This window comes from Rhinopithecus roxellana, chromosome 8 (assembly GCF_007565055.1).
Source record: "Rhinopithecus roxellana isolate Shanxi Qingling chromosome 8, ASM756505v1, whole genome shotgun sequence".
In the NCBI taxonomy this organism is placed as follows: Eukaryota; Metazoa; Chordata; class Mammalia; order Primates; family Cercopithecidae; genus Rhinopithecus; species Rhinopithecus roxellana.
The window spans coordinates 134,006,705-134,028,411 of record NC_044556.1 but is presented as its reverse complement, the minus strand read 5'-3'; the positions used below and the strand labels follow the sequence as shown (position 1 = coordinate 134,028,411).

The window sequence follows — 21,707 nt, the reverse complement described above, 5'->3', positions numbered from 1 at the left end:
CAGCTCTGCCCTGTGCTTCGTCTGTTCACCAGGACTTTGTGTGCTGTTGGTCAGATTTTGCAAAGGCTTTTTTAGAACACTGAAAACAGGTAGACACCCAAAGTTGTTTGGTGACTCATCTGGGAAGAGGAGAAATAGAAAAGGAAAGAGAGAGATGAACTCCCAAGTGTTTCCTTCTGTTCCTGGCGCTGTGTTAGTTGGGAGTTAAGATTTTTATGTGTGAAAACACAACTAATAGTCATGAAGCAGTGAAAACTAAGGGCCAGATTGGCAGTGCAGACCATGAACAGGGCAGGAGTCAAGGCAGGAAAGATTCACTGTCATTTTGGGGAAATGAAAGGTATTTCTTGACAACTGTGGATTTTAAGGTAATATTGTACTTATCTCTAAGTATTTTCCAGAGAAACGTGAATGAGCCTGGGAGTCATGTGCAGCCCGGGGCGTGTCTCTAGGCTCTTCTTCTTTAGTTTTAAAGCAAAGCACTTTCCCTCTTTCTTCATGAAATATGATTGGTATTCTTTTGTTCTCACTCTTCTGAAGCTCCCTAGCTGTGTATCATCTATGTCCCGGGCAGGACCATCCAACCACAAACCTCAGTCCTAAATCTTTCACCCCAGACTCTAGCCATTGCGCTGTGTGGGTGATGAGTGAGGGGCAATCCAAGTGTGCTGGTGAGTGGGGCTTGGCCACCCATCTAGTCCAAGAAGAGAGCACATATGGTCACAGGCGAGTCTCTGTGACTGTAATGAGTCCAGGGTCAAGAGTTCCCCTCCCATTGTGGCCCATGATCTGGGTTTTGTATTATGGCCACAGGAACCATCCCGGCGCCAGTCAGTCATCTTCCAAATGTCTGATGTGAGTCAAGAGGCAAGTGATATGGGCAATAGGCAGACAGATCCTGGACACCACTGGTAGTGGTCACATTTGTCCCCATGTGGAGGGATGGCAATCCCCTAGTGACTAATGGTCTTGGAACTGAGTTTCCAGTTACTGGGTGGATAGAAAGCACTTGGCATTGGCTCTTTAGGGACAAAGATTTGGCACTAATGACTTACTATGTGACCTTGGACAAGTGACAGCCTGAGTCTGATTTTTCATCACCAAAGATAGGGATAATTTTATCAATCTGCAATGTTAAGTTACTATGTGAGTACAAGAAAATGTTTTATATGTTTAAAAGAAAAACAAAGTCCTTCAAAATGTAGTGTAATTCACTTTTCTTTTTCAAAAGAAAAACTGTCTTCCCCAGAAGCAGCTTTCACTGGGAGTGCAGACTCTTTCATAGACTTTATCTAATTATTAATACATTTTCTTTTATCAAACTGCCCATGCACATGGTTGAAAGTATTCTTATAGTTCCCCATGGTTTATTAAGAAAAGAACAGTCCCTTGCACATCACCCTGCATCATTTCTCTCCTCCAGAAGGCAACCACTGATATCTCTTTTAAGTGATCATTTTAGTATAATATTTACATCCATGTTAAATAATATGCATACATTGCTACTTCTTGATTTTCTGGCTGCACCGTAGGCATTATGTATTGACTCTCCACTGTAGACAGTGAGGAGTTAGCTCTCTTTCTGCCTTTTGCCCTCTGCATGCAAACACATTCTTCTCAACACCCTGTTCTCCCAATGTCATTTCAAACAGATTGATGGTCAGTGTTCTTGTTGTAATCATGCAAGCCTAACTCCAAGCTTGGTCATTTATAGGCTATGATTAGTTTTCCTTTGCCATTAATTTTCTTTGGAGGCAATTCCTGTAATAATTGCCTTTTTTTTGCTTAGTTTTATTATTACTAGTATGATCCAAAACTAATCACTAATTACCTCAAACTCCTCTCAGAATGTTCAGATTTGTCAGATGTCCTTTTTTGCATGTTTGTAAGGATGTCTGTCCTGGAGCCTTCTAATATATTCTAATCCGAGTGGTGCTGCAGCTATCGACCTAAGACTTATTTCTCTTCTCTTATACACTGACTCTTCTGTTCATGTTGTTTATAATCTTTCTTGCTGGTTATAATCGTCCTCCTCTTCTTCCTCCTCCTCCTCTTCATTCCTTTCCTCCTCATCCTTCTCCCACATCATCCAGTAACTTTCTGAAAAAGTATGATGGCAAGTAAATATATTATGGTCTTGCATGTCTAAAAATGCCTTCCTTGTACCCTCACACTTGATGGATAGTTTGGATATGTATCATATCATTTGTTTATGGAAGCCTCAGAAAGTTAATTGGTAAAATTGTTTGCCTAATTAGGGTGGAGATGCAACTTTAATATCTTTTTCCATCCACTTCCTGAATTCATCATGACTTTACAAGAAGGTGCACTTTGAAGCTCCCCGGAAGCATTCATGTGGTCAAACAGCAGAGCTAATGAGTTTGCTTGGTGAAGGCAAGAGAAGGGACAGTGCTTGGTAGACCAACCTTGATTCAAGCCAGATTCCATAAAAGCAGGGAATAAAGGTTATTTTCTTTTCTCCTTCTGCTCTGTTAATTCCATGAGACAGCTTCACCTGATTTGACAGATGATGTAGCTGACTGGAGGAAATTTCATCTACACAAAATAGAGGAGTCCCTATGCAGAAAATTCTCTCTCCAGAAAACAGTGATGATTATCACAATTAACAAATCAGAGGCTTGGATACATGGACCAGAGGCTTGGATACATGGCGGACTCATCCTTTTCACTAAGCAGTCTTTTCATTGATCAGGAGTGTCAATTGCTGACCAATGATCTGTATAAGACCATCCTGATTCCTATATTTCTAGCTGTCTGGTTAAACACAGATGCCTTATAACTGTGCAAGTTATCAGGTGGGGCTATGAAGACCAATTTGAATGTGAGAAGGGTATTGCATGTTTCTGGTATTGTCACACTACAGGTTCTTAAAAGAACATTCTGAAATGCAGACTTTTTTGTCTCTATATGAACTGATTTTGGAAGTTTCATATCTGTTGGTTGGCTCCAAATCCATGCCTGCTAAGGGAAGCAATAAAACCAAGGAGAATCTTGGAGAATTTTAAATTTCCTTTGTTTTTTCGTTTTTTGTTCTATGTATGCCTAGATTTAGCTTTAATAATCTGTCAGCAGTTACAGAATTTTCTTGTTTGCTTTCATATCAGATGTGGATTTCATTCCTGATTTTCTCGTTATTTCCTGTAGGTGGATTACAGTGTTCCATTCTGCTCTCCGGAATGGGAATTCCTTGCCTCCCTTTTGATCCTTTCATGCCTTTTATGTTCATTCCAGGCCACGAGTTTGGTTTTTCTTCAGAGAGAAAAAATCAATTTCCTCTGGGTTGAAGAATAGCCCAGTGTTTTTATTAGTCCCCAATGCTGTATTTTACTTTTTGAATAAAGGAGCATTTTTTAGGTCTATAGACATACCTGAAACAACCACTTATGTAATTACAATGTCAAACTCAGCATCAGACACAGTTCAGGTTCCTTCTCCTCCCTTGTCACTCAGCAGTGTGTTTTCTGATTGTTGGCTTTGTCCCTCTCTCGGATCCTCAGGCATCCAGATGTACCTCTGCAACAGAGAGCACTATGGCTACCTGCCCATCCCCCTGAAGCCCCATCAGACACTGCAGGAAGACATCGAGAACCTCATACATGTGCAGATTGAAGCAATGAGTGAGTGACCCAGGAGCGGGGGGGATGGCTATCGTTCCATTGCCACAGTGACCATACCAGCCACTTCCCTTCTCTTCCAGGATTGGAATCTCACGGCCATCAGTCTCCTCTGGCTGAATACGTAGCTATTCATTTGTTCATTGTTTCCTAAACTTTTCCTATGGGAAATATGAATATGACAAGGTCTTTGCCTTCTGGGAGCTTCCCATCCTGGAAGAGAGCTGGGTACACAAGTCAATACTTTCCAAAAGATCTGATAAGTGCTATAACAGTGTTTTGTGGTGTGGACTTAAACCTAACTTGGCTGCTTTCTAATTATATAACTTTGAGTAAGTAATATCCTTAGTTGTAAAATGGAAATAATGAAAACTTCCATGGTTTTTGGGCAGATTCATCATGGTATATGTAAAATGTCTAATACAGCCACAGTAATTATGATTTCAACTTAACAATAGCTCATGATGTCACAGATACCACTGTTACATCATAAAGTGCTAAGCACTTTTTGTACATTGTTTCATTAATCCTTGCAACAACTCAATGAAGGGGTTTTATTATGCCCATATTAAAGATTAAAAATAATGAGATGTTACCTTAAGTAACTTGCCCTAGAGCATTCTGCTAAACAAATGACAGATTGGGATTTGAACCCATCTTGCTATCTCCAAAGTTCATGTCCTTAAACACTATTGTTATTGCCTCTGGGTCTGGCATGATGCATGAATTGCTGTGCTCAGTCATCGGTAGCTATGCTTTTTATTATATGTGATGTACAATGGTAGCTAAAAGAGAAAGTAACCAATCCACCTAACCTAGGGGAAGATGTTGAAATGGCTTCCCAAAGGTGGGACTATTTTCTGTTATTCATCAGTAGAGCATAGGAGGTGTATGTGTGGGCAGTGGAGGTTGTTAGGGAGGAACAGCAGGAACTGAGGCTAGAAAGTGGGCAGGAGCCCCGCCAAGAGGCTCTGATGTATAAGAAGGTATTTGGGCTTTAGCTGAAAGGATGGGTGCTCTTAAAAAGATTTTAGCACAGAAATGTCAGGTTGAATTTGGATTTAGAAAGGTCACTCTAGTGGTTAGAAAAGTGTAGGTGGAGCATGCATGGGATGCATGGGCAATGGCTGCTGGTCTCAGACCAGAGGTGAAGAGACCACTTTGGACATTTCATGGCTACTGGGCAAAAGGTGGTAAAGACCTGACCTAGAGCAGTAGCAGTGGGAATGGAGAGGAAGGAACAGAAGCTTAGGACATAGTCTTGAAAGGACACAGCCAAGAGTTAATTGTAGGTGGATGAGCAAAAGGGAGGTATAGAGAAAACTCCCAGGTTCTGTCTTCAGTGTCTGGGGATGATTTTAGGAACTTTAAATGGAATAGGGCATGTAGAATAAAGGAGAGGTTTGAAAAGAGACCATGGCCGGCGTGGTGGCTCATGCCTGTAATCCCAGCACTTTGGGAGGCCGAGGCAGGTGGATCACCTGAGGTCAGGAGTTTGAAATCAGCCTGGCCAACATGGTGAAACCTGTCTCTACTAAAAATACAAAAATAAGCCGGGCATGGTGGTGCATGTCTGTAGTCCCAGTTACTCGGGAGGTTGAGGCAGGAGAATTGCTTGAACCCAGGAGGCGGAGGTTGCAGTGAGCCAAGATTGCACCATTGCACTCCAGCCTGAGTGACAGAGTGAGACTCCATCTCAAAAAAAAAAAAAAAAAAGAAAGAAAGAAAGAAAGAAAGAAAGAAAGAAAGAAAGAAAGAAAGAAAGAAAGAAAAGAAAAGAGAAACCATGAGTTTATTTTTAGATTCACTGAGTTATCTATGAGTATCTGTTTCCCACTCCCTTGCTACTACACTATAAATTCCTTTTTCATCATGTTAGTCTCAGGACCTAGCACATTGTCACCTGGTAGATGCCTAGTAAATATTTGTTAAATGACTGAATGAATGATGATGAAATGATGGAATAAGAAGCTGGTTCACTGTGACAGTATTTCTTGAACCAGCCCTCAGTAATCTCCTTTGTGAATTTCTTTAATACATACTTGTTCTGCCGCTTTCCCTATGTTCTAGGCCCTAAAGGATATGGGTGGCATCTTATTGCTTTGTATCCCAAGCACTTAGCACAGTGCGTGGCATGTAGTTGTTACCAAAAAAATATCTGCTGAATGCATGAACAAATGAGCAAATGAATGAATGAAAACTGTATTGACAGGAGCACTGAAGCCAAAGCCAGAATTATGGGCTTGAACTTAGACACTGTCACTTATGAAGAGAGAATCAGATTTCAGGACTTTCGTTTCTTCATCTATAGAGTGATTTTGCAATGTTGAGAGGAACAAACAAAAGAATGTATCAACTCTATAAAATAGTGAGGTGCTGCTATTATTATGACCCCTTTTAGCTCTCGATAAAGTGCTGTCCCTTATTATCCCTGTTTCATGGCTCTCGGTCTTGACTCCCAAGTACGGAGAGTCTCTCTGACCTCAGAGAGAGGCCAGCCAGACCTTATGTTCTCTTGTTTTCTTCCACAGGGCTGAAAGTGTAAGTTCTCAGTACATAGAAATGCACATGTCATCAATAAAGATTTTAATGATTGCAAATTACAAATATGCACACTACCATGCTAGCCAGGTAGAGTTCATTTGAGAAGAACCTGTAAATTATAACTTTCATCATTGATCTCCCAACGCATGCCACCTCTAGTGCTAAGCACTTTACATATCACATTTTATTTACCTCCTTTTCTGAATTTTAAAAATATAGAGCATAATCGGAATAAGAAAATGTTGGAAAAATCAAATTTTGAAGGGTATAATGCAGAAATATGGCCTACAGGTCCATGTAAGATTAATAAAAAGTTGGTAATGACAAAATCCTGTCAGTCAAGTATCCTTCTCTAGTAAAAGATTAGGTGTTAAAAATACTTTGCATAGTGCCTGGAACCCAATGAGCAGTAAATAAATGGCTGCTAATAGTGTTGTTAGACTGCACTGATTGAAGAATAGGAATAGGGTGTCCAACATTTTGACTTCCCTGAACCACATTGGAAGAAGAAAGATTGTCTTGGGCCACACATAAAATACACTAACACAGCAATCGCTGATGAGCTAAAAAATAAAAAAATAAAAATCACAAAAAGAATCACATAGTGTTTTAAGAAAGTTTGCAAATTTGTATTGGGTAACATTCAGAGCAATCTTGGGCCACATGTGGCCTGCAGGCCACGGTTAAACAAGCTTGCATTAATACATGCATTTTATTCATGAGCAAACATAGAATGCCTGTAATGTATGTGTCTTCTATGAAAGTACTGGGGATTCAAAACATTTTATGATCAATTCTCTGTTTTCAGGTACTTATGATTTAATAGGAGAAACAGACAGAGGTTTAAAAAAAAACACTAACAATGCAGTATAGCATTTTGAGAAAGGAGAAAATATCAAAGAAATAGGAATTTGGGATAGAGAGAGATTGCTATGGCCTGTGTGATCCAGGAGAGCCTCAAGTCTTAATGGTTCTTAAGCTAAGCTTGGGTAGAAGTGTAAAATTTAAACAAGGGGAGTGGTATGGTGAGGACTCTACAGGCAGAGGAAACAGACCAAGAAAAGACAAAGTATTCTCACTCTGAAGGAGAGCTGACTTAAAACAGTAGGGAGAAATAAAGTTTGAGAGGGTGGAGTGGCTTCATTGTTGTGGTCCTTGAATGCTCAGATCAAGAAGAATGGCCATCTTAAGGAGCCAGTGAAGGTGTTAGAAGAGATAATCAGGCTGTAAGGATTTATTCAACACGTACCGTACCCCACAGATTGTTCAAGATGCTAGCATACAGCAGTGAACAAAACAGGCAGAAACCCTGCCATCAGGGAGCTTATATTCTAACACAGAGAGTTAGACAACAGACAAAATATCCGGGAAGCAGCCACATGAATATTTGGGTGAAGAATGTCCCAAGTAGAAAGAATAGCACATGTGAAGACTGTTAGACAGGAAAAGCTTGGGGGTGTTCCAGGGACAAAACGCCAGCGTGATTGGGGTATAAAGAATGAGTTGGGTCAAGGGAGATGGAGTAATGGGAGAAGAAATGTCCAGATCTCACCGAACATTCTGGCCATGGTAAGGAATTTAGATTTTACTCCAAGAGTAATGGGAATCCCTGGAAGACGGGGGGTTGGCCTGATGTGACTTGTGCATTTAGAAGGATCATTTGGGCTGTGGTGAGGATACTAGGGTGTAGGGGACCAGTACCTCTCTCCTGGTGAGACATGATGGTGATTGGGATGTGAACGATAGCAAGGAGGTGATGAGAAACAGACAAATTGAGGATATATTTTGGTGGTGGAGCCAATAGGACATACAGAGACCTGAATGCAATCCATGATGGAAAGAAAGGAATCAAGAATGAGTCCAGGATTTTAGCCTGATATGCCATTTACTGAGATGGGAAAGACTTTATAGAAAAAGACTCAGGGGTGGGGAGGTAGTTTTGGTCACGTAAGCTTAAGATATTTATTAGGCATCTAAATAGAAAAGCCAGAAGATAGTTGGATATATGAGTCTGGAGTTCAGGGAAGAAACTTCAGCTAGAGACAGACATTTGAGAATTATCAGCATTGGAAGGATATTTGAAGCCATGGAACAGTGTGAACTCATGCAGTAAAAGAACACAGGACGAGAAGAGGACAGATCCCTAGGGAAGACAAACAGCCAGAGAGCTGGGAGGAAAAATTGAGAAGTATTTCAAGACGGAGCCAAGATGCTGCTGAGAAGCCAAGGAAAATGAGGATAAAGAATTGGTCATTGGTTCTGTCAAGACAGAGTCTGTGAGGACCTTGATAAGGGCCACTTCAGTGCAATGATGAGGACACAAATCCATTCAAGTGGACTGAAGAGAAGCCAATGGGGAGATGAGAAAGCTGAATCTTGATGGGATGGGGAATGGAGAAATTGGATGGAGGCTGTTGGAGGTGGGAGGTCAAGGGAAATATTTTTCTGGTTGGGTTGGGTTTGTCTGTTTGCACTGTTTTTTTTTTTTTTTTTTTTTTAAATAGAAATATAACTATGTTTGTATGCTAATCACAAGGTTCCAATATATAAGGAGATCTTGATGATGTAGAAGAGAAGGTAATTGTAAGGTGAAAACAAGAGGGTTTTTATACTTGGTTGCAGCCCAGGACAATATTGGAGAGGCTATACTAGATAGACATTTCATCTACTGTGCAGATAGGATGGCAGAATGTATCGATACACATGCAGTTTGGTTTGTGGACTTGAGGTGGATTGAAAAGGTAGATCTAATTTGATTTTGAATATTTTCTTTCTGAAGTATATAGGCCAGTCATGAGCTAGACAGAGATTTTGGAGATTTCAGGAGAGAGAAGGCATAAGATACAATCTCTCAAAGAGTGGGAAAATAAATTTACTATGAAAGGACAGTTACATCATTTGGTGGTATCAAGTGCCAATTTGACATCTGTGATTGTAGCTCTGAAGTGACTCGGTCAATGCAATAGTGTGTGTTTCTAACAGTAGTCCTCTTGGTGCTGAGTAAGTGGGCAACGAGTTTAACCAGGATTAGGGTTTTATCAGGCATCAGTGGATGAGAATTGAAAATCTTGTGAAGGGGATGGTCAGGAAGTTTCTGAATTGCAGACTGGAGTTTTAGAAATCAGAGTTGAAGAATCTGAGTGAGGTGAGAGAAGGGTTATGACGACAATGACTAACACTTATTAAAAGCACTGTGCCCATCTGTTTTCATGTGATAACTCATTTAGTACATTAGAAGCTGCATAGAGAATTTGGGGATGTGTTGCCTTTGGGAGATGAATGACAGGAGGCCAGATCTTGTAAAGATGTTAGATTTAAATGGTTTATAAAGCATGAGGCGATTACTCTTGCAAATTACAGCATAAGGTGACAGGAAGGCTCAGGTACCTGCTCTCAATATTGACATTTTGAGACAACAGTACATCATGTAAAAATTACTAAGATAATTGGATTTGAAGTCCGGTCTAAAACTGAGTTCCAGCTCTGCCAGTCACTCAGTATTTGACCTTGGACAAGTCTACATCTGGCTTGGTCTCAGTTTCTTTACTTGTGGGGGAAAAAAAAAAAACCACCACAAAAAATTGAAGATAAAATTACATGGTGACTATGAAAACACCTAGCAACCTGTTAAGCCCTTAAATGTATCTTTGAGTGTGACTGTTATGGTTGAGAGCAGAGCTGTGTGGCGGAAGATTATTTTGACAACAGTGAGCGTGATTAATTAGAATAGGAAAGACTGAGAGCATGTGAGTGTTTGAAAAAAAATCAAAAACAGCCCAGACACAGTGGGTAAGCACCCAAGCTAGGCTGCAAAAATGGAAGAAGTTTAGGAGAAATTATAGAGAAGAAGCGGTAGGATTTGATCCAAGTACAATCTATCAGGTACTTTTCCAGACATGACTGGGCTTAAATGAGCTACTCTGGACCCAGCCCAGTTGCCTTGTTGGCTAATACCAGTGGCCACCAAGGACTAGCTCTGGAGATGATGTGGAATGGGAATTAAGAGCTCCAGTGCAGGAGTCAGATTAAGTTCAAATACCAGCTCTATCAGCTCTGTGATCTTGGGCAAGTTATTTAATGTTTGTTACCTTATCTATAAAAATCGAGACACTCATACATATCCCATGGTACATATGAACATTAAATATTTGTGATTAGATATGTCAAGTATATATGTGACATATATATCACTCACAGAACCCACAGTTCTGTGAGTGATAAGATGCTGTAACAATGGCTGTAATTATTCACACTAGATCTTGAAACTTTCCCGAAAGCAATGTAGCCCGTTGTCCCAAGTGGCAGTACAGGGAAGGATTATTTCCAGGAAGGGATTTAATGAGAGATCAGATGAATTATGAATGATGAAGTCAGAAATGGCTACAAACAGAAGCCAGGATATACCTAACCTTCAAGTCTGTTGTCAGCAAAGATACATCCTTCTCCCCACAGACTAAGTTTCTTAGGTCTGACTTACTGTGTTACTTCCTGTTTTCCTCTATGGCTTACTGCTGCCTTCAGTGGCAAAACCCAAGCACACTTCTCTGATATTTTTGCTCAGTGATGACTTTCGGGAGCCAACCACTCGTGGCTTTTTTTGCAACACTTGTCCTGTGAATGCAATGACTGCCTATGTTTGAGGGAAACAAAGTCGCTAAAAGTAGACTCTTTGGCTGAAATGTTAAAGCCACACAGGCCATGTGAGTCCAAAGGAGACCAGCAGCCTAGAATGGGTAACTCAAAATATAACGTCCTCCCAAGTCTCAGGCCCCAGGAGGGAGAGTGAGACAGCTCCTCAGACAATGTCATGAACAGGAGGAAGCTGGTACATTAAGCTTCTTTGCCTTAAAAACCTAACCCTGTACATGGTGGACCCTCCCTGTTGATTTTAAAAGAAACTTGTAAAGAGTGGAATGGAGCAGAAAGGACCAGAATATTCTGGGCTGCTGTTAGGAAGACAAACACATGTGCTGCATATGCACAGAAATATGACTGTGTCAAGTTTGAAGTAATAAGATCAGCTCTTGTGTTTGGCCTAAGAACTCTGTCTCACTATGTTTTAGAATTTCACATCATTTGCCAATAAGTAAAAGGATGTCAGGATTTCTCTGTAATATTTCAGTGAAGTTAAACAGATCATACCCTTTGGACAGTATCTCAGGATGGGCAAAGTTATGCTGGAATATAAAAATCTGATCGGCATCATACAACAATGGCTTATTTCTTGTTATCCAAGTCTGCAGAGCTGGTGTCTTTCCTGGGAGCTGCCCTCCATGTGTTGATGCTCCACGTTCCAGGCTGCTTCCAATTTGCAGCTGCTCCATATCCACACATGCCGCTACGAGCACTGTGGTGGGACCAGGGCCAGGGGCAGGGGAGCTCTTGGAGAGTGGAGCAGCAGCATTACACTGTCAACTTTCCCCAGAAAGTCATATAGCCCTGAGTAACTTCAAGGGCAGGAGAGTGTATTCCTCTCCTGTGCCTGGAATAGAGGGGAACAGATACGTTACAGTAGTCATGGCCATCACCCATAGTTCTTTCAACATCCCAGTTACCAGCTCTCATTTTAAATTTTCTTTGTATTATCCCTTCAAGGAAAATCAAATGAGGACTTTGAATTTGTATAATACTAAACATTCTTCAAGGCCTTTTCAGATTTCTTAACCAATATTACTTCCAACCTTTAAAATACACAGCTTGCAAAGGAAGCTTTTTTAGAGTATCAAATAAATAAAACTGTCATTATTGGAGAAGTAGTGTCGCTCCCAGCTGGAATCTTCCCATTAGATGAGGGCCAGCTCTCCATGGTTAGATCCTGTCAAAGCAAAGGACCTTTTGCGCACCCGCAGCTAAACCTGCCCAGGTGGGACAAAAATAGTCCCACACTTTGACAATTTTAAATGTAGAGAAAAAAGTATTTTTCAGTAAAAATTCTAGCCTATTTCTGAGCTTTTTCAATAGCTAAGAGTTGTTGGGCATTTATCATGTTAAAGTGATGAGTGTTTTGCAGCAGGTCTCATTTAAATTTTATAACACAGATACACTTCTATTATCCCAATTTTACACCAAAGAAATGAGCTTAAAGAGGTCCCCTACCTCTCCTACTCCTTCACAAACCAAGGTTTGGACCCAGATCATCCAACTCTGGAGCCCTTCCTCTTCACCATTATCCTAAACTGCCTCCCAAATATTCTTGAAATAAGTCTTAAGGGAAGTGGAGCAAATGTTGCAATTTCCATATAAACAAATGCTCTTGAAACCAGTGCCCTGAGCAGCAGGGTTCCTGTGTGGCTACTCAGTCCTGGAGAACTGCTACCATTGTCCCCTGCCCTGTATTTCCAAGTTGTATTCCAGCCCTAGAGATCAGGCATGCGGATGGAATTCTGATTTCTGACCCTTTCATTAACAAAGCACTCTGCATGTTTCTTGTGTCTTCCAGTTGACCGTCCTCCAATGGAACCCTCCAAGTATGTCTCACTTGTCCCTAAATATCCAGACAAGATGGGATTTGATGAGGTAGGAAAGGTGTCTATATGTGTGTGCACATGCACGTGTGTGCAGGCTTATGTGTTCATTTTGGAACACAAGCCTGAGCTTGCATCTGAGAGCCAGCAAGATTGGCTTGGCTGCTGAAATGGCTCTGAGGTCTTGGGAAAACTACTTGGTTTTTGTTGTTCCTTAGTTTCCTTATCTTAAAAAAGGGAGGATCATGATAAAAGGTAGCTAATCATTTACTCAGAAGGAAGTTACCATTTAGTAATGAAAGTGAATTTGATATTTTCTAGGAGCAGATATTGTGATATTTTTAATCAACCTTTTTATCAAAGTTCAAGAGTAAGTTAGAGAGGATACATGTTTTAGATATAGAGGACTTTAACTTTATTCTGCCACATCTGAGCAAGTGGAAACTATTCTGGGACTTTTTGTGCTTTCTTTTCTTTCTACTATTCTTCCATGGAAAAAGGTTGGAGAGCGGGGTTGAGAGGACAAAGAAAGAAAAAAAACATATTTGTTCTAAAATTCTGCCTTTCAGCAGGCAAGAACTTCCTAATAATATTCTAAGGGTAGTATTTGTTATTAAGTTTTAGTTGTATAAAGAATGAAGCAGAAATATTAAGAGGTACCCCTCCTGGTAATATGCATAACAGATACTTGGCAGGGATTGTGACTCCATGTCACCGTCTCTCTCATGGGTCTCTCCGGTAGCTGCTGAACAGTATTCAGAAGGAGCTTTGTGGTCTAGAAGCTAGGGCAGTGCATCAGGAGTCCACAACTGACAACTCTTCCATGGACTCTGGATATGTAACAGAACAGGCTTTGAGCTTGGTGCTCATTGCCACTGCTTAATCGAAGGAAAATGCCTTGTTTATCACACGGTAACATATACATACATGTCCCCAGAGTACAGCCTTCTCAAAGGGATTTGACGCTAGAACTGGGAGTTGAGATTTCTTCCATAAAACTGATTTGGAGCTATACTTCAGGAATGGGGAAAGGGTATTTCATGAATATTAAATGGGGAAGAGTTAACAGCTACTATGCTGTTTCCACAGAGGGCAGAATGAGAAGAGAAGAGCCACATGTAGTAGAGAGGAATAAGACTCATTTGCAAATAGTTTTCAAAAATGATCAGAGCTACAGAGAAGGTTGTCCCACACCCACAGTGGACCAGCTTCCACATATTACTGTAGCTTTCCTTCCCCACACCTCTCTTTCGGTTCCCTAGGTGAAAGGACCCATGTCCTTACATAGATTCATTTTTCCTCCTAAAAACATTCCTATGAGGACAAAACCAAAGCAAATAAAGTAAGACAAAACCAGGATCTTCCAGTTCTGGTCTTCTTTGGCGAGGACATGGTGTAAAGACTGGGTCACTCCTACAGCCCTTCAGGAGAAGGCCAACTCCGTGAAGTGGCACAGGCTTGGAGACTCTACTTTCCTGAGTCTAGGGTTAGTCACCTCTCTGTATGGAACAGAGATAGCATGGTAGAAAAAGGGCTTTTCAGGGACTTTTCAATCCTCCTCGGACTCTGTGACCTCATTGGTGGTGTCTGGGCTGCATTTGGCTGTGAGACTCTTTTCTCTGTTTACTGTTCACTAAGTATGAGCGAGCCGTCTGTGTTTTTACTTCGTGGCTACAGTTTTATTGCACTTGTCCTGGCAGGGACTGGAACTGGATTGTTATTTACTAAAAGTCTTCCCAGACTGGAGGTCTCTGGTTTGGGGGACCTTTTTGGATTTATTTCTGTTGATTTTTTGTTCTGTTTTGTTTTTGTTCTCCTAGAGTGACCTCAGGTGGCTTCATGTTTATACCTGAGAAAATGCCCTTTCCTTTCTATATCTGGAAAATTAGGGGATGAGGCATGACCCATCACAGTATGATTCTGACTAAAAGAACACAACCCGTTAAGTTATAAAGTCCCAAGTAATAAGACAAATACAGTCACCACAGAAAATTATGTTTTTTACAAAATAATTACCCAGTTAGGTAAACAAGGAAAGTAGTAAAATTAGGATGCACTTAATCGACTTGGCCCCAAATCAGGTGGACAGTTTCTTCAAAGAGAACATCTTGCTCCTACATCAGTTTCTATGCCCAGGGATCTATAAACGGATAGATGAGAATATTTTGCAAGGAAGGGTTGAAATTTTAGTTAGTGTAGCTTTTAATTCCAGTGAAATATATATTTATGACTGCATTCAGAATGACCATGTGAACCAAACCTTAACACAGTACAATCTGAACTCCAGACTGGTTCTAAGACAATGTTTCTCCTTTATTCTGGCTATAGCAGAAAGCCAACTTTATTATAAACCACCTATCTTACACATTTTAATCTGTACTGAATTTGAAAGATGAGTTTCTTCACCCCCCTATTTTTATAGAAGTGGACCCAGAAACATTAATGTCTTCTTCAAAGTCATCCAAATGGTTAGTCAGGATGAAGTCAACACCACCTGACTTGTTTCTATAGGTTTCTGCTTTACCATGCTATGTGTCATCATCATTTCTCACTGGCAGTTAAAGTCACTAGTTTAACATTTAAAATGAGTTTCTTACTGCTTATAGCAAAAGGACCTTATTAAAACATTGATTTACCTGTAATGGCATTCACAAAGTTTTAGATACCTCTATAGTTCATTAAATCTGGGAATAGTGAGGACATCCTCATTATCTATAACTCTTGTTGTCCTTGTTGAAAATGAGTTGACTGTAAATGTGTGCACTTATTTCTGGTTCTCTATTTGGTTCCATTGGTCTATGTGTTGTCTTTTCTTATGCCAGTACCATGCTGTTTTGGTTACTATGACTTTGTAGCATATTTTGAAGGCAGGTAGTGTGCTCCCTCAAGCCTTGTTCTTTTTGCTCATGACAGCTTTGGCTATTCAGGGTCTTTTGTGGTTCCATGAAAATTGTAAGTTTTTTTTCTGTTTCTATGAAAAATGTCATTTGTATTTTGGTAGGGATTGCATTGAATGTGTTTATCACTTTTGATATTATGGACATTTTAGCAATGTTAATTATTCCAATCCGTGAACATGGGATATCTTTCTATTTTTAGTGTCCTTCCATTTCTTTCATCAGTGTTTTATAGTTTTCATTATAAAGATCTTTACCTCCTTTGGTTAAATTTATTCCTAAGTATTATTAAATTTTTTTGTAGCTATTGTAAATGGGATTGCTTTTTCTATTTCTTTTTCAGATTGTTTGTTGTTAGCATATATAAATGCTAATGATTTTTATGTGTTGACTTTGTATCTTGCAACTTTACTGAAGTTGTTTATCAATCCTAATGGCTTTTTGATGGAGTCTTGAGGTTTTTCTAAACATAGGATCATGTTGTCCTTTGACTTCTTAAGGAGTTTTTTAAAGTTTCCTATTTCAAGAGAAGGGAGAACATACTTATCAATGAACATCAGAGAAACAAAGAGAGTTAAGTCACTACAAAGAGTTGAGTTTTAAAAATAATTCAATTTGAATTAATATCATTTACCTTAAACACTGATATGAGATAGAAATGAATTTTCACCACAGTTCTTCCTATCCTTTCCACTCCTTCTTCTATCTAAAACATTTACTAAACTTTTCAAATAGCCTAAAAGAAGACTTGAGTAATTTATGTGTCTTTTCCCTTTTTCTTCTTGTATTAGATTTTCATGATAAACCTCAAACGCAGAAAGGACAGGCGGGACCGGATGCTGCGCACACTGTATGAGCAGGAGATTGAGGTCAAGATTGTCGAGGCTGTGGATGGAAAGTGAGTTGGGTTTCTTCTCCCATTGCAGATGTGATTGGAGTGGAGATGTGCCTTCTCTGACAGAGAGTTAGTCCCGGGTGGGGCTATAAGTCTCTTTGGTCATTAAAGGATAGTCATGTTTTTAAAATGGCCACCTACAGTAGCATTTAAGTTAATTTCATCCTGTAGAGCAGGCCTGAAATTCCCTCACCAGCCAGTGGTCTTTGGTTTTCATTACACTGAATGCTCACATTGGATGTGATTGTCCCGTCTCTGGGGGTTCTTGGAACAGTTGTGGTGGTTTTCAGCTTTCTGTAGTGTAACAGAAGGAATGTGTTCAGAATTGTGTTCAGAGCTGAATTAGAGCATAAAGTGTTAAAACTTGGGCAACCTGAAGAAAATGGATGGAAAAATGCATAAAGTTCTACATTTCCTGTTGCATGAGATGCCTGCTACAATCTGCCTGGACCGATCATAGTGGCCACTTTTCCTGGAAACATGGCAGGAAAGTAACACAGGAAACCTAGTTAGATCCCTTCTTTGTGTTTTATCTTGTTTGGCTTTGCCCTTTTATTGGACACCCTAAACTATTTCTAAGCATAGATTTTTATAAAATATGCCTTTCCATGTTATATGTTGGTTTAGAATATCAGTAGCTTTGTTTTCTATTTGCATAACCCCAGCTGAGGAGTATGGCTAGCAGCTGTTGAAGTTCTTATGACTCCCTTAGAGAATCTCATCAGTGTTTCTCAAAGTGTGACCTAGACACTCACATCAGAGTCCCCAGGGATGGTTAAGGGGGCAGCTCCCCCAGTCCCATCACAGACCTGCTGAATTATGCTCTGTGAGGCTAGACCCAGGATCTGCATTTAAGAAGCCTCAAGGTAATTCTTGGGTAGGATTGCCACATAAAATACTGGATAGCCAGTTAAATTTGTCCCAGACATCACATGGGGCTTGGTTATACTAAAAAATTATTCGTTATTTATCTAAGATTTAAATTTGACTGAATGTTTTGTGTTTTTCACTTCCTAAATCTGTCAGCCCTATTCTTGGGTGCAGTAGAGTTTAGGAACCACTGCTTCAAATACCTCCAAGAGCCCCAATCCCATTCATAGACCACATGGACCAGGGAAACTAGTTGAATAGTGAGAGTTCTTTGTATAACCTGGATGCAAGTCCTTTATCAGATATGTAATTGTCAAATATTTTCTTTAACTTTATGCATTATAGATTGTCACACTTTCATAATGATGTACATTGAAGCAAAAGAGTTTTTCATTTTGATGAAATCCAGTTTATTTTTTGTTCTTGTTGCTAGTAATTTTGGTGTCATACCTAAGAATCCATTGTCAATTTCAAAGCTATGAAGATTTACTTCATGAAGTTTTCTTCTGAGAGTTCTACAGTTTTATCTATTACATTTAGGTCTTTGATCTGTGTTGAGTAAATTTTTGTATATGGCATGAGGCAGGGATCCATATTCATTGTTTTGCACATGGTTATCCATCTGTCCCTTCACCATTTGTTAAAAAGACTTCCTTTCCCTCGTAGAATTGTCTTGGCACCATTGTAAAAAATCAGTTGCCCATAAATGTAAGGGTTTATTTCTGAACTCTCAATTTTATTTGATTGATCTATATGTCTATCCTTATGCCAGTACTATACTGTCTTGATGACTGTAGCTTTGTATGTAAGAAGTACGAGTCCTTCAATTTTGTTATTCTTTTTCAAGTTTGTCTTAGCTATTCTGGGTCCCTTACATTTCCATGTGAATTTTAGAATTAGCTTGTCAAGTTCCACAAAAAAAAGAAAACAGCAGCTGGGATTTTGATAGGAATTGCATTGAGTCTGTACGTCAACTGGGAGAATATTTCCATGTTAACAATATGAAGTCTTCTGATTCATGATCATGGAGTGTCTTTTTACTATTTAGATCTTCTTTAGTTCTTTGAATGATGTTTTGTCATTTTCAGTATACAAATCTTGCATTTATTTTGTTAAATATACTCCTAAGTATTTTACTCTTTTGGTGCTATGGTACATGGAACTGTTTCCTTAGTTCCATTTTCAGATTGTTCATTGCTAAATGAATATGAACACAATTGATTTTTGTATATTGATCCTGTATCCTGCAACCTTACTGAACTCTTTTTATCTGTTCTAATAGTACTTTTCCCTTTGTGTATGTATATTCCTTAGGATCTTCCACATATAAGACCATGTAACATGCAAGTAGAGATAGTGTTATATGTTCCTTTCAGACCTGGATACCATTTATTTCTTCTTCATGTCTAACTGCTTTTGCTAGATCATCAAGTACAAGGTTGAAAGAACTGGTGAGACGAGAGTTTCTTGATTTTTTCCTGATCTTAGAGGGAAGGCATTCAGTCTGTCACTGCTAAGTATGATGTTAACTGTGGGTTTTTCACAGATGGCCTTTACTGGGTTGAGGAAGGTCCCTTTTAGTCCTATTTTGTTTAGTGTTTTTATTATAGAAGGGTGTTGGATTTTGTCAAATGATTTGTCTGTGTCTATTAAGATGAACATGTGACTTTTGCCTGTTAATATGGTATGTTACTTTGATTAGTTTTCACATGTTAAACTAAACTTGCAACCTTGGGATGATCCTGGGACCCAGTTGGTCATGCTGTGTAATTCCTTTTGTAAATTGCTGGATTCTGTTGCTAGTATTTGCTTGAAGATTTCCACATCTATATTAATAACTGAAATTGGTCTGCAGTTTTCTTATAATGTTTTTGGTTTTGTATCAAAATAATATTGGCTTCATAAAATCAGCTAGGATGTGTTCCCTCCTCCTCTCTTTTTTTGGAAGTTTGTGAAGGATTCGTGTCAACAATTTTTAAACATTTGGCAGAAACCCCTAGTGAAGCCATCTGGTTCTAGGCTTTTCTTTGTGGAAAATTTTTTTATTACTAATTAAACTTCTTTACTTGTTATAGGTATATTTATACTTTCTGTTTCTTCTTGAGTCAATTTTGGTAGTTTGTACCTTTCTATCAATTTGTCCATTTCATCTAGGTTATCTAATTTTTTGCCATACAATTGTTCATTGTAAACAATATCATATAATCTTTTTTACTTTCATAAGGTCGGTAGGGGTAACCCCTCTTTCATTCTTGACTTTAATAGTATGAGTTTACTCTTTTTTTTTTTTTTTTTTTTTTTTTTTTTTTTTTTTTTGAGATAGAGTCTTGCTCTGTCACCCAGGCTAGAGTGCAGTGGCGCCATCTCAGCTCACTGCAAGCTCTGCCTCTTGGGTTCACGCCGTTCTCCTGCCTCAGCCTCCTGAGTAGCTGGGACTACAGGCGCCTGCCACTACATCTGGCTAATTTTTTGTACTTTTAGTAGAGATGGGATTTCACCATGTTAGCCAGGATAGTCTCGATCTCCTGATCTCCTGACCTCAAGATCAACTTTTGTTGATCTTTTCAGAGGACTGACTTTTGGTTTTGTTGATTTTCTCTATTGTTTTTCTGTTCTCTAGTTCATTTATTTCTACTGTAGCCTTCATTATTTTCTTCCTCCTGCTTGCTTTGGGTTTAATTTTCTCTTTATTTAGTTTCTTAAGGTGGATGGGAGGATTATTTATTTGAGATATTCTATTTTACTATAGACATTGGCAGCTGTAACTATATCTCCGAGTACTATGTTAGGTGTATCCCATAAGTTTTGGTATGCTGTGCTTTCATTTATCTCAAAACATTTTCTAATTTCCCTTGTGATTTCTTCTTTGACCCATTGGTTTGGAGTGTATTGTTTAATTCCACATTTCTGAATTTCCCAAGTTTCCTTTTGTTACTGGTTTTTAATTTCATACCATTGAGGTTGGAGAACATACCTTGTGTGATTTCAATCCTTTTAAGTATACTGATACTTAATTATGACCTGTATGGTCTTTATGGTCTAAAAAATGGTATTTCTTAGAGAATGTCCCATGTACACTTGAAAGTGTATATTTGGCTATTGTTGGGTGTAGTGTTCTATAGACGTCTACTAGGTCTGATTGCTTTAAGATATTACTCAAGCTTTCTGTTTCCTTGTCTTCCTCCTGCCTAATTCTATTATTGCAAGTGGGATATTGATGTCTTCTCCTATTATTGTTGAGTCGTCTATTTCTCCTTTCTGTTCTTCCCGTTTCATGGTTCTGAGGTTCTATTAGGTGCATATGTATTTATAATTGTTATGTCTTCCTGATGGATTGACCTTTTTTTTTTTTTTTTTTTTTTTTGAGATGGAGTCTGGAGTCTCACCGTGTCACCCAGGCTGGAGTGCAATGGCGTGATCTTGGTTCATTGCAAGCTCCATCTCCCAGATTCACACCATTCTCCTGCCTCAGCCTCCCGAGTAGCTGGGACTACAGGTGCCTGCCACCACGCCTGGCTAATTTTTGTATTTTTAGTAGAGACAGGGTTTCACTGTGTTAGCCAGGATGGTCTCAATCTCCTGACCTTGTGATCCGCCCTCCTCGGCCTCCCAAAGTGGTGGGATTACAGGCGTGAGCCACCGTGCCCAGCCAGGATTGATCTTTCTGTCATTACAAAATGTCCTTCCTTGGTTCTAGCATGAATTTTGTCTGAGATTTATTTTGTCCAATATTAGCATAGCTCTGCCAGCTCTTTTGTCATTGGTGATTACATGGTATATCTTTTTGTATTCTTTCACTTTCAACCTATTTTTGTCTTTTAATCTAAAGGCTGGCTCTTGTAGACACCACATGGTTGTATTAATTTTTAAAACTTGCTATGCCAAATTCTTCCTTCATTGTAGTGTTTTATTCATTTGCCATCACTACATTTTTTTCCAGATCCTTAAGTTCAGCCAGAGGTGAGAGACTAGGGACTTTTCAAGTTTTTCCTGGGCATGTGGACAGCCCTGAATATGCCTGGGGTCTTCTAGATTCTCAGGGATATTTTGGAGCAAATCAAACTCCCTATGGACCTCTTATTCCTCGGTTTTTCCTTTTAAGTTTTTTGGTTGGCTTCTTGTTAGCATCAACTGATAATCCTGCTCAAACAACTGTAATGTTAAACAGTTGTTGCTCATGGGTTTTGACAAATGCCCTGTAGATAGTGCTGTTCACAGAAAATGAACTCTGAGTCAGGTCAAATCAAGACAAGCTCTGAGAATGTAGCTTTTCAAGGAGCTACTAGACAGGTTGAATAGATTATTTTCTGGGGGCAGGTCTTTAGGGGAGTCTCAGTCCGTTTTGTCCCTGCCAGTGGCTGCTGGGTTGGTGGGGTTTGCAGCTGTCATAGTTGTGAGGCTA

General features: G+C 39.5%; 1 protein-coding gene across 1 annotated transcript in view; it reads left to right on the top strand.

The window, feature by feature from the left end:
• Positions 1 to 21,707, top strand: part of COLGALT2 (collagen beta(1-O)galactosyltransferase 2) — a 103,841-nt gene that overhangs the window by 74,378 nt on the left and 7,756 nt on the right. The window contains exons 6-8 of the mRNA XM_010368950.2: positions 3,519 to 3,638; positions 12,619 to 12,695; positions 16,332 to 16,438. Of these exons, the coding sequence (XP_010367252.2) occupies positions 3,519 to 3,638; positions 12,619 to 12,695; positions 16,332 to 16,438 (304 nt within the window). The remainder of the gene's footprint in view (positions 1 to 3,518; positions 3,639 to 12,618; positions 12,696 to 16,331; positions 16,439 to 21,707) is intronic.